At 57.0% G+C, this 17,231-nt stretch overlaps 1 protein-coding gene across 1 annotated transcript in view; it reads right to left on the bottom strand.

Moving 5' to 3' along the window:
- MAN1C1 (mannosidase alpha class 1C member 1) overlaps positions 1-17,231 on the bottom strand; it is a 159,724-nt gene that overhangs the window by 12,802 nt on the left and 129,691 nt on the right. The window contains exons 5-7 of the mRNA XM_045298931.1: positions 13,137-13,231; positions 8,860-8,986; positions 5,855-5,948 (exon numbers count right to left, since the gene is read on the bottom strand). Coding sequence (XP_045154866.1) covers positions 5,855-5,948; positions 8,860-8,986; positions 13,137-13,231 — 316 coding nt within the window. The remainder of the gene's footprint in view (positions 1-5,854; positions 5,949-8,859; positions 8,987-13,136; positions 13,232-17,231) is intronic.

The raw sequence follows: 17,231 nt of genomic DNA on the forward strand, positions 1-17,231 counted from the left end.
GAGCAGGGGCTTATTGCCTCCCCTCTGGCTCCATAGTAAACCGAGGGGTCATAGTTTATTGATCCGAGACAATTTTCCTGTGACCGACATTGCCCAGACTTGCATCTCTGGCACAGCCTGAAAGGGAGGCGCTTCCCCCCAGGGGGGGCTGCCCTGTAATTTGCCCAGTAACTGTTTAGGCTGGCAAGCCACACACCCCTTCGCTTTTTCTGGGGTTTGCTGCATTGTACTTGAGCAGCTACGACCAGCAGAGCAGTTTCTCTCGCTACCCGGTCAGGCACTGCAATTAAAGCGGGGCCGGTTATTGAACTGTAATTCAAACCTTCGCCTTGCACCCGCACCTCTGGATCTGGCCCTGTGCTTTGGTGAAAAGACACTTTGCACTTCTGTAAGTGATTTTGCAGAGGCCACTTGGGAATGAGGTCAGCCCTGGGGGGAAATGTCTGGGTCGTATTTCCTGGGCTGCCAGAGGACAGATACCTGAGGTTGGGAAGGCACCCTGCTATCCGCCCGATCTCCCTGCTGACCACTACCCTCCAGGCCTGCTCCTGTGCTCATAGCGTGGGGCGAGGGCTCGGTCCCCACTGGGACAGCCAGGCCATCTCTGAAGATGTTTGTGGCCATCGTTCACATGGTCAGTTGTCCCACAGACCACACGGCCCTCTTCTTGAAGTGCCTGCCCCCAGAGCTCCTTTTTCAGAGACACAGTGAAGTGGTCAAGAATGTTCTGGAGGGTTTCCCCCTCTGGTCTGACCTCTGGGCCACACCTCCTATGGCTCAGGGCCTCTCTGCCACTTGGGGCTATGGGACGAAGGGCATCATTCCCATTTTCCAGATGGGGAAACTGAGTCTCGGGATGTTTATGAGTGGCCTGAACCTGGATGACAGCCTGACTCTAGCACATTGATTAAATTAATGACCTTCACAGGTACTTACTGCAGGCTGGGTACACAGCAGAGCAGGGGCTGATCAAAGGTGTCACCCGGGCGGGAAGCCCACTCCACTGTCCACTCTTGGGAGTGGGCATGGCTGCCCTTCATGCACTGTCTGCCCTTAGCCGGTGGGCGGACTGCCAGAGGGTGCATATGTACATCCCAAGGGTGCCAGTTTCCTTCTCTAGGGCTCTGCCTCCGAACAGGAAGGACTGATCTCCATGTCTCTACACCCACCTGCCTTTGGACCCCACCCCGCTGCTCAGAGGCTCTCAGTGGGTCCTGGGCTCTCCATCTGGCCGAGCTGCGGTTTCCCGGCAGGGTGGGCACTGCATGGCCCAGAGCTTGAGCTTCTGAGCAAGGACCAGGACACCAGGTACTGATGGGTGGACACTGGCTTGTGAGGACCCCGTGTGTCAGAGAAGACTCTGTAGGGTTCAGTGGCTGATTTTTTTTGGAGTGGTTAGCCAGCGCTTTCTTCCTAGATACTTTGGAGTGGACTCGAACCACCAAACTTTCAGTTAGCAGTCCAGCTTGTAACCATTTGCACCACCCAGGGATTTCAGCCAGCACACCCAGGTTTAAATCCCAATACCTCTGTCCAGCTGTGTAACCTTGACTGAGGCTCCTAACCTCTGTGTTTCTAAGATGCTGTACACGGCAGCCACCAGCAGTGAGGATTAGAAAACCTCACGTAACGCACGTCCACGTATGAAGCAGTCAGTACTGTCCTCTTACATACATGGGGCACATTGTCAAGAGGCCAGTTCCTGGAGAAGGACATCATGCTTGGTAAATCAGAGGGGCAGGGAAAGTGAGGAGATGGATTGGCACCGCGGCTGGAGCAATGGGCTGAGCACAGGAACCGTTGTGAGGGTGGCCAGGACCACGCAGGCAGTGTTTCCTTCTGCTGTGCGTAAGGACGCTCTGGGCTGGACCTGACTCGACGGCACCTCACAACAACAGAAACCACCGTCCTGTCACACAGCAGGCACTCTGGCTCCCCAGCCACACGATCACAGAAGCTTGGGGGCAGAAGCAAGGCCTCTAGTGGCTTTGTACAAGCTGAGCTCCATGCCAGTGCTGTTAGATATAGTGGAGGGGTGGCCGGTTGACACTGCTGACCCAGAACTGTGACCTGGTTCCATCCCTTACTTTCAGGGTCACTTTGGGCCAATGACCATGGGTCAGTTTCTATCTCCCCACCTTGCAGGGTGGTTCTGGGCACAAAGAGCCGAGTATTACGGGACATTGTGTGAACTTCGAGCTGCACACACTTTCACGCGGACATGTGATGCCAGCTTGCTTGCCAGCGCTGAGGAGGCGGGCTTATCTGCACGGCCAGTGACAACAGCCAGGTGCGGCCCCAACGGTCCTGGGTCCTCCTGATTCCCCTGCGGGGGGAGCAAGTGTTCGAGAGGGACAACGGGCTTAGTCCCAAAGAGGAGCAGCTGGCAGCCCTGATGGAGGCCGAGGTGGCCCCCGGTCCTTGATTCTCAGCAGGGGTGTCAGCATCACGAGAAGAGTTCGCTAAGAATGCAGACACCACCGCCTGCTCCCCGCGCCCACCCCACCCCCCCCACTCCCCCACCCAGTTCCAAATTCTGATTCAGTGGGTCTACGGTGTGGTCTGGACTTCGGTCACAACCCCAGGGATTCGGATGCAGGCGGTCAGCTCCCAGCCCAGGCTGGTCCCCCAGCTCTGCAGGTGTCTTGCTGCTCCAGTGCTCGGAGCCCGCTGGTGACTGCATGGATGCACAGACAAATGAAAGCCATCAGGAACAGCAGGGGCCTCTCTGACCTCTGCCGGAGAACTGCCCCCGCCCTGGGGCCTCACGCACCAAGGACCCTCTCAGGGCCACGCGCCATCTGCTGTGGACCAGATGCGGCAAAGCCACCGTGGTAAGCACTCCGGGTCAGGAGGCCCTCAGCCAGCTCTTGCAGGGATGGCTGGGGCCCAACAGAGCAGCCTTGTTCCCAGGCCCTGTGGGCTAGGACTGCCCCTGGACCTCAGCTCAGCCTACAGCCATTGCCACCGAGGCAGGGAGGCCTCTCAAGCTGTGAAATGTCACTACTGTTAATCCCACGTTGCCATCGAGAAGACCAAGCTCCCAGACATAAAGGGAATTCTCCTGGACTCCTGTCTGTCTTGCCCCAGCCCTTGTTTCCGCCACAGCTGGGACTGTGGAGGGGAAAAGGAGAGGGTGTTGTGTTTTGTTCCTTGAAGGGAGGGGGCGCTGAGGTAGTGAAGGTGGTGGGGACCTGAAGGAGGTTCTGGGAGGTCTCCAGAGGCAGGGCCCATGCAATCGACCATCACCAATTCCCACTGACCATGTGATGAGGGCTTTGTCCAGGCAGGGAGGCTGCAGCTGCTACCATTTCTCCTGAAGCCAGGCTTCTCAGCAGGGGTGCCAATCCCAGGAAGCTGGGAGACCCTCCAATGCCCCCACCCCTTCAGTGGGTGGGGCTGGAGCCTGTGAAGGTGCTTTAAGAAAGAGTGGGCGCCAGCTGCTTGAGAACCACAGGAAACCTGGGGCTGACTCTCGGTAGGTTTGTTTGTGATGAACGTCAGTGACCAGTCGGTTTAGTTCAGATTCATGGGCGCAGGACCGTGTGGGGTTGGTAAGGGCTAATTTAGTCTGAAGTGAACTGCCAGGGAGATTTGAACCGCCAGACTTTCTGTTAGCGGCTGAGTGCATTAACTATTTGCACCATCCAGGGACTTCTAGTTTATGACACCAGGGGCAACGGATACATCACTAATGCCACATGCAGGGACCCTGATAGCACAGTGGTTAAGTGCTTAGCTGCCAACTACAAGGTTGCTGGATCTACCCCACCAGCCGCTCTGTGAGTGAAGGATGAGGCAACTTGTTTCTGTCAAAGATTACAGCCTTGGAAACCCTGAGGGGGCAGTTGTGTTGTGTCCCGTAGGGTGGCCGGGAGTCAGAGTGGGCTCTGCAGATGGGGGTTCCTGTCACCTGCAAGTACACGGACAGTGAAAAGAGCTAACAAGTGGTTGTAGCAGGACGTCAACCGGGAACTGCAAGAACCCGAACGTCAGATTCAGAAGAGGTTTCAGAACGAGGATGTCACTGCTGATGTTAGAGAGGCTTGGCTGGGAGGAGAGAATCCCAAAAAGATCTTCACCCGTGTTGAGTTGATTATGCAAAGGCATTCGACTGTGCGACTCATCACGGATCATGAATCACCCTGCAGAAAAAAACAAAGCGGGACCCTCGACTAAACTTCATTGTGCCCATGTGGGGCCTGCCCACAGGCCCGGAGAGCACAGGTGTGCTGCAGACGTGTTCAATCTGGACGCTGAGCCAACGACCCGAGAAGCGGGACGGCGAGAAGAAGACTGGTGTGGGCCCGCTGGAACCCTCGCTAGCCAGAGGTAAGCAGCCGACACAACTGCTTGCTGCTGCAGAGCAAGAGGACTGGAAGCACTTGCTGATGGAGATACAGGCTCAAGGTGGACGCGTGGCTGCACAGAGAGAACAAAAGCCCTCACTGCCAGATCCGTGCGAAGCGCGATGAATGTCGGGAAGACCGACGTTGTCAGGGGTTTCATTTCCTGGGTCGACAATCAACGCCCGTGGTGGTGGAGGAGCAGTCGGGAAATCCACCGCGGCATTGCCTCCCATGCGTGGGAAAACTGGACAGTGGAGAACGGAAGCCCGAGGGAGGATCGGTGCCTTTGAACTAGGGCGTTGGCACATCCCCTGGACAATACCACAGACTGCTCGAATTGTGTCTTGGGAGAAGTACAGCCAGAATGCTTTTTAGAAGCAAGGCTTGTGAAGCTTCGGCGGGCCCGTCAGGAGGGACTCATCACTGGCGACGGCCATCCTGCTTGGTAAAGTGGGGGTCAGGGTGAAAGAGCAAGGCCTCTAACGAGCTAGACTGGCACAGTGGCTGCAGCACTGTGCCAAAGCACAGCACCCAGCTCGAGGGTGGTCTACCCAGGTCAGGACCAGGTTGAGTGTCATACTGTTGTTCACACGGTCTCTCTGCGCAGCAGCAGCCACACAGAGCCCATCCACGCGCACGGTGACTGCATGCTGTCCGAGCAGAACTGTGCTCCACACGGTCTGCCAAGGCTGGCTTTCCCAAAGGAGCCGGTCAGGCCTTTCTTCCCGGGTGCTCTGGGCAGGCTTCCTCACCCACCTTGCTGTCAGCAGCTGAGTGTTCTACCTGGCTGGGACCCAGCACAGGGTTTCTGGGACTTCATCTTTACAGGAGCATCTTTTCTCACAGAGCGGCCAGTGGGTTTCAACTGCCAACCTGGCCTTGCGGGGGCCGCCCCATGCGAGTCCCTCCTTCTAGTTTAAGATACTTAAGAACCACCCCACCCACCCAAAACCCAACTCACTGCCATCCAGCCCAGTCTGGCTCCACAGCGACCCTGCCGGACACAGGAGAACTGTTCCAAGACTGCACACAATTTTTACAGGGTAGAAAGCCTCATTTTTCGGTGTCAGAGACTAGGAGTGAATTGTTGAATTTTACACTGCTGACAGTTAAGCCCGCTAACAAAATGAAACAAAACTTGTTTTAAAAAAATTAAATTTGGAAATTGGGGTGCGGTCAGTTCAAAGGGCTGGGAGACGGTGTACACGGCCTTTCTGGGAGCCAGCTTTGGCCTTGACAGCTCTATTCTGCAGTCTTCCCAGGGGCTCAGGAGACCAAGGCGGCTTCAGGGGACCAGGGGGGCTGCAGGCTGCAGCACTGACCTGGGGCTGGAAGCGGCCAGTGTGAGGGGTGCACTGGGCATCACAGCAATCACAACAGGAAGTGACCACAGCCACCCAAACGCCCCCGATGGTGTGTGTGTGTGTGTGTGTGCGCGCGCGCGCGTGTGTGTACCCCACCGGCAGGGGGCGGGGGCATGGTGGGCCCAGCCGGCCCATACTCACGCTGCACCCAGGTCCCGCTGACTGGGCTGAGGAAGTTGGGGTAGAGGCCGAAGGGCTTGTCGATCTTCCTGAGGACTTTGCGGATGTTCCGGACCTGCCGAGAAAGGGACACAGGCACACCCTCACTGACGAGTCTCCCGGCCACCGAGGACAGCCAGCAGGAACGGCGGCTGCCCGTGCCTGGGGATGGTGAAGCCTGACCCGCAGCTCCCCACGGACTGTGCTGAGCGGGACCCTCTAGCCCCACCAATTACTGCCTCCAGGCCCACCACCTGCCCTCACCTCAACCCTTCTCACTGTCAATAATTTTAGGGGAGGGGTGGTTTAGTGTGTGTGGGTGGGTGTACATATGTGATTCTGGCTCCTTTGAGTGTAAAGGTAAAACTGCCTTTGTTATAGGCCCCATGTGGGGAAACACCAGCCCCTTCCTCTGGCCCGCTGTTACAGTGCCCCAGTGGATGACAGCCCAGAGGGGCCCTGTAGGACAGAGTAAGACAGCCCCATCCAGTGTCTCAGATGAAGGTCTTGAAGGGAGCAGACTGCCAGGCCATTTCTCCTAGTCACATGCCATTTTATCTGACCGGGGAACTGTTCGAAGGAAAGGCCTGGGGGTCCCGACACCCTCATGCCTCAACAGGCACCCAGGCTCCTCATAATACTGATGACAATGACCACGAGGGCATGAACTGGTGTCAACGATGGTCACATGGTCCCTTGGAGCAGCCCCTTCAAGCCCATCATTCTCCACCCTCATTATAGCCCTCAAGGCGCTCACACATCAGGTGAGAAACTTGAATTACAAAGAGGCTGCGAGTCAGGGCTGTGTGGCCCCAACGACCACCTGCCTCTGCCCGGGACCAACATGGATCAGGTCAGTGACCACACAGAACATGCAGCCTGAGGATGCCCGGTCAGAACAGGGAGAGGCCAGCTTTGTAATTTGGGGGGCGTGCAAAGAGGGGACCCGCACATCCCACTGGCTTTACCTGCAGGTCCCCGCTCTGGGGTGGTACATGAACTCCTCTGAACAGAGTCCACCTGGGAGAGAGCCCCGGCCGGCATATACCATGCTTACAGATTCACCCGCAGGCCAAGGGGCGGGGGTGGGGGGTGGGGGAGCAGCCGTTTAGCTGTTAGCCTTTCTTTCCAGGGGCCTGCGCTTGGCGTGGCTGCAGCAGATCCCCTATCTACTTATGCTAAAGGAGTCCATTATGGGGACAGGAAGATGCTTGTACCTGAGTTATTCTCGAGTGTCCTGGCGGTGAGCAGTGAAGCAGGCTGAATGAGCTCCCCCCGGAGGGTGCGAGGGCGTCTAGAATTGGGGCCAATTTGTTGACTGCCAATAATCGCCTCGGTGGGAAGCGTGACTGGGGCATGCAAACAACCAGAGACTGGAATGGAGAGCGAGCGAGAGGGGCAGACAGGGGACGGAGAAGCCCTTTGGTGGCAAGCTGGGGCCTGCTGCACTTAATTTGGTCTGCAAAGCAGGGCTTCAGAACCAGCACGCCTTCACAGCTGGACAACCTGCGGCCAGTTACTGTATGTAACTTCCATGCACGTGCGTTTGCTCCTCTGTAAAGTGGGGGTATAGGAAGGCCACCTCATAGGGTGGTTGGGAACACTGAAGAGTTTCAGGAGCCCTGGGGGTGCTGTGGGTGAGGCGTGCAAGCTTGGTGGTTTAAACCCACCAGCTGCTCCTCGGAAGGAAAATGAGGCGGCCTGAGCCTATAACGATGCACAGCCTCGTACACCCTATGGTGTGTGGTGTATGGCGGCTCTGTGTGGGAATGCAGTCCGTGGCAGCGAGTCTGACAAGTCTCCCAGCACACAATAGATGTACAGGGACTGGTAGCTGTTGTTTCCAGACTAGCTGGGGACTAGAAGGAGTTCCTCGTCTCCCTCCACTCTCAGCTGGTCAGGATGGTCTCAGAGGGGCTGAAGAGTGGGGAGGCTGGGGCAGGGAAGGGCGGGGCTTGGAAGTGGGGAAAGGGATCAGAAAATAGGACCCACTGGGACACAGTTACATGGACCCAGGAGCTTTCACAGTGGGGGCTCCCCGCCAGGCAGGAAGCCCTGAATAGAAGAGGCAGGGTTCTGAAGGAAAGTCTTACAAGTCTGAAGGACTGGGGTGGGTGTTAGCCCAGTGGCAGAGGGAGTGATCTGGGATGAAAACTTGGGGGGATCCCCACCTGGGAGCCCAGCAGCCTCCCATCTGGAGTCGAGAAGTATGTGGATGTGTTCGAGTTGGGGACTCCGGGGCCCAGGGAGCTGCTTTCTCACAGGTGCACCAGCTGAGCGTTTGTGGTGAGCGCTAGTGGTGCGCTGGTTACATGCTGGGCTGCAAATGACAAGGTCAGCCGTTCGAAACCACCAGCTGCCAGAGGGAGAAAGATGAAGCTTTCCACTCCCTTAAAGAATTAGCCTCAGAAACCCGCAGGGGCAGGTCTACCCTATCCTACAGGGTCGCTAAGAATCGCTGAATCGACTCGAAGGTCGTGAGTTTGGTTTGGGTTTGGATACTGGCAGCCACTGGAGTGGTTACAGAGGGGCACCGCCAGGTGGATGCCAGGATGAGATGGTGGCCTGGCCCCACCTCTCACCTGATGTGTGGCATCAGACAACAGGGCTCGAGGCAGCCCCACCTCTGCCTGGAGGAGGAGTCTGTGCCTCCCTCCAGGGCCGGTGTCTCCCTGCCAGCCTGCAGCCTGAGCGGCAGCACGTGAGAAGCCCTGGGAAGGGGGCTCTTGGCATCGCGGGGGTGGCTGACGCTGGCCAACGTGAGCGGTGCCTGCAGGCTCCACTCCCCTCCATTTCACGCGTGTGTGGCTGCCGCCGCCGAGCTTCTCCCCACAGAGCTAAGTCCCTTCCTGGCCCTCAGCAGACTCCAGATTACCCGTGCCCACCTCCCTGCTGCCTGGCATCTGGGCCTCCAGAGCTCCCCAAATGCTGCTTCACGGCAGCAGCAGGGACTCGGGCTCGTCCCAGGGAGCCATAGCGAGACTTGCCTTTTCAGCGAAGACCTGGTTGCCAGAGAGCTCCGTGAGGTGTAGGAACTCCAGGTGCAGGGATCCAAACTCCGCCAGGACGCTGCTACTCCCCGCCGTGGCCCAACCCCAGCTGCCATTAGAGCCGCTGAAAAGACAGAAGCCGCTGTCACCGCTGGCCTGGCTCCCACCTCTGCTCAGAATAACCTGCCTGGGACAGGGAGCGCCTGTTCTGGGCCCCAGGGGGAGCGACAGTCCCTGATGAGGGACTGTGGGCTGTGGGCTGCAGTGGCCTGCTGAAGGGCGGTTCCCACAGGCCGGCCTGACATGCAGTCGGCTTTGTCTCTACAGCCTGGGGCTGCAAGGAGGGTGGGGGCAGAGCTGCCTTCCCACCCAAGAACGGGCAACACGTGACCTGGTTTACAAGTGGCACTAATAATGTCAGGAACCACGGAAGTCTCACAAGACACCCTTCAGATGGGCTCTGGCAGAGAGGGCTCTGCATGTGGATGTCAGCCGGGCTGTGGCTGGGTCCAAGATGCGGGTGGGTGGGTGGGGCACAGGTCAAAAGGCAGGAGCACCTGGTGGGTCCTCGGCCTCTCCCCACAGCCGGGGCCCTGGGGTCGTGGTAACGTGCTGTCTCCTAACCACATGGAGGAGGAGGAGGGGCTCTCCTCTCAAGAAGAGCTACAGTCTCAGGAGGCCACAGGGGAAGTTTTAACCTGTCCTCCAGGGTCACGATGAACGGGGCTTGGATTCAATGGCCAGCAGGGCTGCTGTGACTGGGGAGCTTCGAGGGAAGCAGGGCCTTCGGAGCAGAGGTGACCTCACGGCTAACAGATTCTTCCCATGACACCTGCGGTTCCAGCCGCTGGTGCCAACACTACTGCCCTGCAGCCTGGCTCCAGAGGGCAGCACCCTCTTCCGTTTACGCCTGCCCCTTTCACAGATGCAAGCGAGGCATAGACGGTGTGAGTCCTCCCCGGACATGCGCTCACAGCAGAGCAGAGGGGCCCAAAGCTGCCCCCACCACAGCACAGCCCACCCCTCGCTCTCTGTTTGGGCTTCCAGCCCCTGCTGAGAACATGCATCTCTACCCCACAGGCACCGAGTCAGAATCCACCCTTCAACAAGGCCGCCTGCGCATTCTTAGGGAAGCATCGGGGAACCTGAGCTCCAGGGAAAGACTGGAGCCCTTCAAGGTCACTGACCTGGCAGGAGGTGCCAGCAGGGTCAGGCCCCTGGAGGCCATAGCGGTTCCCTCACGCACATATCCCACACGCGCCCAGAGGGAGGGGGCGCTGCTCCCTCTGTGTCCCTCCCCCCCCAGGCCTGCGAGACCACTCCTTCCAGCGGAGGATCTCCTGGGAGCCCAGGCACCAGGGGGTTTCCTGAATAAGTGATGCTCCCTGCCCACCTGGGGGAACCCAGCCCCCCGCACGGGCATCTCCTTCCTCTCTCCCTCCCACCCCTTCCCTGGCAGGCATCTTCCAATGGGCAGAGCATGCAGCTCACTGTGCTGCCTGCCCATCGGCTTCCTCGACCTCGGTTTCCTCATCCGTGGAAGGACAGAGCTCACACTGCTTAGTGTTAGTGTAAGGTATGAATCAGGCTGGTAATTACGGTCCTTCCTAGCATGGAAAGTGGGGGTGGGGTGGCGCAGTGCCTAAAGCACTCTCCTGCCAATGGAAAGGCCAGTGGTTGAAACCCACCAGCAGCTCTGCAGGAGAGATGTGTCTGCGTGGAAGCCAGTGTGCAGCGGATCTGCTCTGTCCCGCAGGAGCCGGAAGGGTGTGCTTTTGTTTCCAGTGACGTTGTTGCTTATGACTGCTTGCACTTGTTACATTCTTGCTATCTGCCAGGCAGCTCGGCATCTATTTCACCCCTGCACCCAGACTCAGATCTTTACTCCATACTCGAGGCTGCTCAGACTCAGAGAGGGGGAGACACCATTCCAAGGTCACACACTACATCCAAGGGCAAATCCTTGGGTCTGCCAGGGTGCCCTGCTGGCACCTGCCCCAGGTGCAGCTGCTCTAGGCGGAGTCTCCTGATAGACCCGCTGGGCGGGTCTACCTCGGCCTCCAACTCCGTGCTCCTTGGAAGCCCGCACATGGGCCTGCCACAGGGACCGCTCACGTATATGGCATGATCGTTAACTCCGACACACAGACCTGGATCCCAACTCTAACTTACTGGCCGGCTGTGTGACCATGAGCAAGGTGCCTCACCTCTCTGAGCCTCCATCTCTTCCCTGGTCAAAGAGCGCCCCCATGCACGGCCTCGTGGTTGTGGGTTGAAAAAGGAAAGCGTGAGAAGACATATTGAATGTTGTTTGCAAAGGCATGTGTGGACATATTGAGTGTGTGTTGTTTGCGAAGGCGTGTGTGCGCGCGCGTGCCTATGAGTGAGAGAGAGACAGGGGCAAGTGTGTGCATCTGAGGGTTTAGGATTTGTGTGGACGGCAGGAGAGTGTATACGGCCAAACATCTCTTTTTATCGTCAGTTTTTCGGTGGTAAAAAAACCTATTACAAACCATCTGTCAATTCAACAGTAGCTCCTGGGACAATTCAGGGACACTGGTTACGACGTCATTATACTGTGCAGCCACGTCCTCATTAGCGGCCACGCAGTGCCTCTCAGCCATGGCCCCCCTCCGCCGCCCCAGTCCTGCTAACCTTTAATGAACTACGGTCCTTCACTGCTTGTCTATTCCACTCAGCTGGGCTCCTACCAGGGGCTCCCGAGAGTTCACGGGAAAACTCCATTATCCTTGACGCCACGCGCCTGTGGAAACCCTCTGTACCAGCGACATCCTTTTGCGTCTGACGGACGGCACCCAACACCGTGTTTTCATGGTCCGTGCGTGTTGTTGCGAGTCCGGACTTCACTTCTCTTCCTGGCTGAGTAATGTTCCATTGTGTGTCTCCTCCCCAGTGCGGCCCATTGATCCACGGACGACGTTAGGGTGTTCCTACCTCCTGGCTACCGTGAATTGTACTGCAAGAACATGGGTGCTCAAGGGTCTGTGTTTCTGCCTCTCATTCCTTTGGGTATAGACAGACCTAGGAGTAGACTTGCTGGGTCATAGGGTAATTCTATGTTCAGCATTTTGAGGAACTGCCAACCGGTTGTCCATAGCAACTGTACCATTTTTGCATTCCCACCAGCCACGGGTGAGTTTCATGCATATGTTTTTGTGACTGTGTGGGAGCGAGAGAGATCGATTCAGCTGTGAGATTCTTCCACTGGCCACCATCCCTCCCCCAGAGGGCTCAGTGTCCCGGCAGGTCACAGGCCCAGACCTCCTCTGATTGATACAAGAGCACCAGGGCCACTCCCCTCCCTGGGGTGGAGGCCTGTCACCTGCTTCTCCTGCTGGGGTCCGAGCTCTAGCCCTTCCTCCCAGAGAGCAGAGACAGTAGGCTGTGTCTGGCGCCAGCAAGCGCCCTCCCAATGGTAGGCAGAGCCTGCAGGGCGGCTGTATGCACACCTGACGCTTTCCTGGTGGAACAGGACGGCATTTTTAGCAACAGCATCTCACCCAGACAACAAAAGGGAGGTGTTGCCAGGAAATGTACACGCATGTCCTTATGTACCCACCCTGGTGGCATGCAGAGCCTAAAAATACACCCGCACGCTGGATCAGAAGCGCCAGGTCTATGTGCTGCGGTACACTGAGAGGCAGACAGCAAGTCTGGCCGAGCTGGGGTTTGTGTGGGGAGAGGCAGAGCCATAGCTCAGGAGGGGGAACACCTTGATCAGGCCCCATTTGGTGAGGCCCGTGAAGGTGGATCTGGGCCAAGGAACCAGAGGATTACATGTCAGTTTCTCAACTCCCTTGGGCAGTTTCCCCAGGATCGGCGTTTGTGGACAAGGAATGGAGGGAGAGGCTGCTTGGAAGGCTTGTTGGCTAAAGTCCTGAGATCAGGGAACCAGCCCGCCCAGTGCGTTGGGACATCCCAGCCTGCCTTGTAGCCTCGGGACTGGCCAGGGCAGAGGGCTCCCGGGGTGCGAGTGGCGTGGGGCTTGCTGCTTGCAGCGCCAGGGCCAGCAGGCTCTGAGGGAGAGCCAGGCAGGGCCCTGCATCCTGGGGGGTGTCAGCCTGGCTTAGCCAGGAGCCGGGGTGCGAGTGGTGTGGGGCTTGCTGCTTGCAGCGCCAGGGCCAGCAGGCTCTGAGGGAGAGCCAGGCAGGGCCCTGCATCCTGGGGGATGTCAGCCTGGCTTAGCCAGGAGCCTCCGTGGTTTGGCAGTTAGGTCTAGTAGTCCCCCTGAGGGAAACAAGACACCACCCTACCTTTTGAAGTTCACAATGCCCTTTGGGATTCCCGTGGGGGTGTTGAAGGCGGGCAGGAGTTTCTCTCCGAGCCGGATGGCCTTTGTCCGGAACACCTGTAAGGGAAGGCTGCTGTGAACTCACGTTGCTCCTGTGGGCAGAACCCACCAGGGGAGGCTGCCACGCAGCCTCCTGCCAGGATGTGAGCCTAGCTCCCTGGACTCCCGTCTGGGTGGCCTCGGCTGAGTCACTTCTCTCTGACCCTCAGCTGCTTTGCTGTCCATAAAACGAGGCTGCCCTTCGCTTCCTCGGAGGCTGCTGGGAGAAATGGGCACCAGGCGATACTACGATGCTACTCGGTGCAATGACTGTGCGTAGGCCGATGGAGGAGGAGGGAAGTAAAAGCAGTCAGCGCAGCGGGGAAGCGTTGAGTCCAGATACAGACTTGGCCACGAGGTCAACGCCTGCCCAGACCACTGAGACGGGGCTGTGTTAGGCTGAATGCCAGGGTAAGCAGCGGACCCATCTGAGCCAAGCACAGAGAGTGCTGGGGCCTGGGCTCCAATCCTTGTCCCCCAGGTTGGGCCTGTGAGCTTTTCAGCAGACCACCGCCTCCCTCTGGGCACCAGTTTCGCTGCATGTACAACGAGGGGATGCGCCCGATGTTTCCAGGGTTCCTGCCTGGTTTCCACTGGACAGATGGGGAGAGAAAGAACAGCAGGACAGTGCTTCTTCCACACCACCCAGACCTGCCCAAGGGCACCACAGAGCAGTCCGAGGCCTCTGGGCTCCTGGCAAGGATCTGACCCGGAACTCATGAGCTCAAAAGGGCCTGCCTTCTGGTTCAGCAGTTTCCCTCCTGGAAATTTAGTCTCAGGAATTAATCAGATTTACCTCCATGGTTATGTGTTCTAGCATTGCTCAACCAACCAACCAACAATGCCATTACTACCAAGCTGGTTCCGGCTCATGCCACCCACATGCCACAGGGCAGGAGAGCTCCATGGGGGTTATTCGGGGCTGTGATCTTCCTGGAAGCAGGCCACCAAGTCTTTCTTCCGGGTACTGCGAGGTAAGTCTGCCCAGCCAAGCCAGGGCTTTGAACTGACCCGTCTGGTTTGACTTCCTGCTAGAAGTTGCCTTTCTACCTCACAGAGAGCCTGAACCAGAATTTCCATTTCACCACAGAATTGTACATGATGCATGGATACTCACGCTTGCCTTTTCTTTGGGCTTATTTGATTTTCTGGGCTGTTTTAATAATGGAAACAGTATTGTTTCCACCACAAACGTTACTTATGATTGTAGACAGTGAAACCAAGCCCCTCAGTGACCTCCCAGGTGGGAGGCATGCGTCTTGGCAATACTGGGACGTGAGGGTGGCCTGGGGGCCGACACCGGAGTGGCCTTGCAAAACAGTCGTTCTGAGTCCTCCTCACGGACCGACCATCGTTTAAAACACACTGAGGCAGCGGTGTAGGGAACGCAGAGGCGAGAGGGGGTGGTGCGGTCAAGGGTATTTTACATTCAAACTCAAAGTCGATTTTGACTCACCGTGCCCCTATGGGGCAGGACAGAACTGCCCCTGTGGGTTCCTGGGCTGTCACCCTTCATGGGAGCAGAAGCCCTTCTCTCTCTCCTGGAGCAGCTGGTGCTTACAAACTGCCAACCACTGCACCACCATCACACTGTGGCTTTCGGAGTTCGGGTGGGCCTGGTTCTCTCGGGCAGCTCTCTGGTCACCCTCTAGCTGGGTGGGCTCTGGGCTGCTGTTGGAGCACGACACACAGTCCAGCCTGCCATCTCCGGGCCGTGGCCGTAGCCACAGTGTCACAGCATCTCATTGAGGGCCTTCCTGTGTTTTGGGTAATCTTCCACTTTACCCAGGATGATGTCCTCCCCAGGGACGGTTTCTTTCTGGTGCGATGTCAGGAGAATGTGCGATGACGGCTCGCCATCCTAGCTTCAAAGCGGCAGTCTGGCGGTACTTCTCCCGACACAGATTGGACTGCTCTTCTGGCAGCCCGTGGTCCAGCTCACAGTCTGCCCACCTTGGCAGGACTTCTAGTCTTCCCTACCGTCCCGCGTTCACGCGCACACGCGCTCTTGAAAAGACCATGGCTTTCAAGGGCCAGGCGCGCCTCGGGCCTCACAGTGATGGATTTGCTCGGTGACGCTTTAGAGAGGGCTTGGGCAACAGATCTGCCCAGTGAAATACGTCATTTTATTTTTTTGAGCACGGCTTCCAGGGGACCCAAGTAAAACAAAGCCCTTAGCCACCTCGGTAGTGTCTGTGTGTGCCGTGCCGTGACCGTTTGGCCCAGCTGTGAGGGTTCTTGCTTTAGTATGCTGCGGTTGCAGTCATTGATTGTCATCAGCAAGTGTGCCAAGTCCTCCTCACTTCCAGCAAACGGGGTGGGGGGGTGTCACCTGCACGGTGAAGGTTTTAAGTGGGTTTTTGTCCAAGCCTGATCCCACGTTCTTCTCCATGCAGAAGTCCAGCTTTGCACTGAGTAAGTGCGGTGAAGGAACACGACTGACACACAGCTTCCCGACTGCAAATCACGCAGCGCGCCCTCGTTCAGGTCACGTAACTGCCTCTTGGTCTAGGAACAGGTTCGCATGAGCACGGTGCCGTCCACAATGTGTTAGGGCTGAGTGTCTTTGGGTCGTGTGAGCTGCCACTGAGTCAGGTCCGGTTCTGCGGCCCTGGGCACAACAGAACCAAACGCTGCCGGCCCAGCGCCGTCCTCACCGCTGTTCTTCCGTGTGAGCCCACCGTTGCAGCCGCTGTGTCGATCCATCTTGTTGAGCGCCTTCCTCTTCGTGTCCCTGTACTTCATCAAGCAGAATGGCCCTTTCAGAGACTGGTCTCTCCTGGCAACAGGTCCAAAGTATAAGTGATCAAGCCTTGCCAACCTTGCCTCTAAAGAGCATTCTGACTGCACTTCTTCCAAGAAAGATTTGTTTGTTCTTTGGGCAGTCCCTAGTTCTTTCAGGGTTCCTTGCCAGCACTGTAACTCAACGGCAGCACTTCTACTTCCGTCTCCTTTGTTCCAGGTCCAATTGTCACAAGCACAGGCCCTGGCTTGGGTCAGGTGCACATCTCCGTCCTCTAGTCGCCTGCTCTTCAACTCTAACGCGTCTACTGCAGTCAACTTAAGTCTACTGCAGTCAACTTAGCCGATGCCCTGCTCTTCAACTCTAACGTGTCTCCTGCAGTCAACTTAAGTTTACTGCAGTCAACTTAGCCGATGCCCTGCTCTTCAACTCTAACGTGTCTCCTGCAGTCAACTTAAGTCTACTGCAGTCAACTTAAGTCTACTGCAGTCAACTTAGCCAATGCCCTGCTCTTCAACTCTAACGAGTCTACTGCAGTCAACTTAAGTCTACTGCAGTCAACTTAGCCGATGCCCTGCTCTTCAACTCTAACGTGTCTCCTGCAGTCAACTTAGCCGATGCCGTGCATCATGGACTCTCAGCTGCTGCTTCCTTGAGCAACTGTTGGATCCAAAACGAAATCCTTCACGACTTCAATCTTTCTGTTTATTATGATGTTGACTATCAGTCCAGTTGTGAGGATTTTGGTTTCCTTCACACTGCGATGTCATCCAGACTGAAGGCTGCAAGCCTTGATCTTCATCAGCAAGTGCCTCCAGCTCACTTTCAATCAGCACAACTGTGCCATCGGTCTAATGCAGCTTGTTAATGAGCCTTCCTCCCGTGTTGGCAGAGTTGACTTGAGAAACAAATCCAGAGACAAAGCATACGTGTGTAAGAGTGAGATTTACATCAAAGAGCAATTGCATATTGAGAAACAGCCCAGCCCAGTCCAGATCAAGTCCATAAATCTGATATTAGCCCCTATGTCTGATACTAGTCCACAAATTCCTCTTCAGACCCACACAGCACATGCAATGATGCCGAATGCAGGAAGATCACAGGCCGGTGGGTGAAGAGTCTTGTAGATCCAGTGGCAGTGGAGACGTCTCAACACTGGTGCGGGTCTCCATGTGGCTCTCCCAGCTTCTGAGTGTGGCATCTCAACAGGAAGGTGAAGCAGAGGGGGAGACTCCTTGTATGGCTTGAACAGGAAGTTCCCAGAATCCTTATGCG

Source organism: Echinops telfairi, unplaced genomic scaffold (genome assembly GCF_000313985.2).
Source record: "Echinops telfairi isolate 266 unplaced genomic scaffold, ASM31398v2 ScPeMD7_7457;HRSCAF=8495, whole genome shotgun sequence".
NCBI lineage: Eukaryota > Metazoa > Chordata > Mammalia > Afrosoricida > Tenrecidae > Echinops > Echinops telfairi.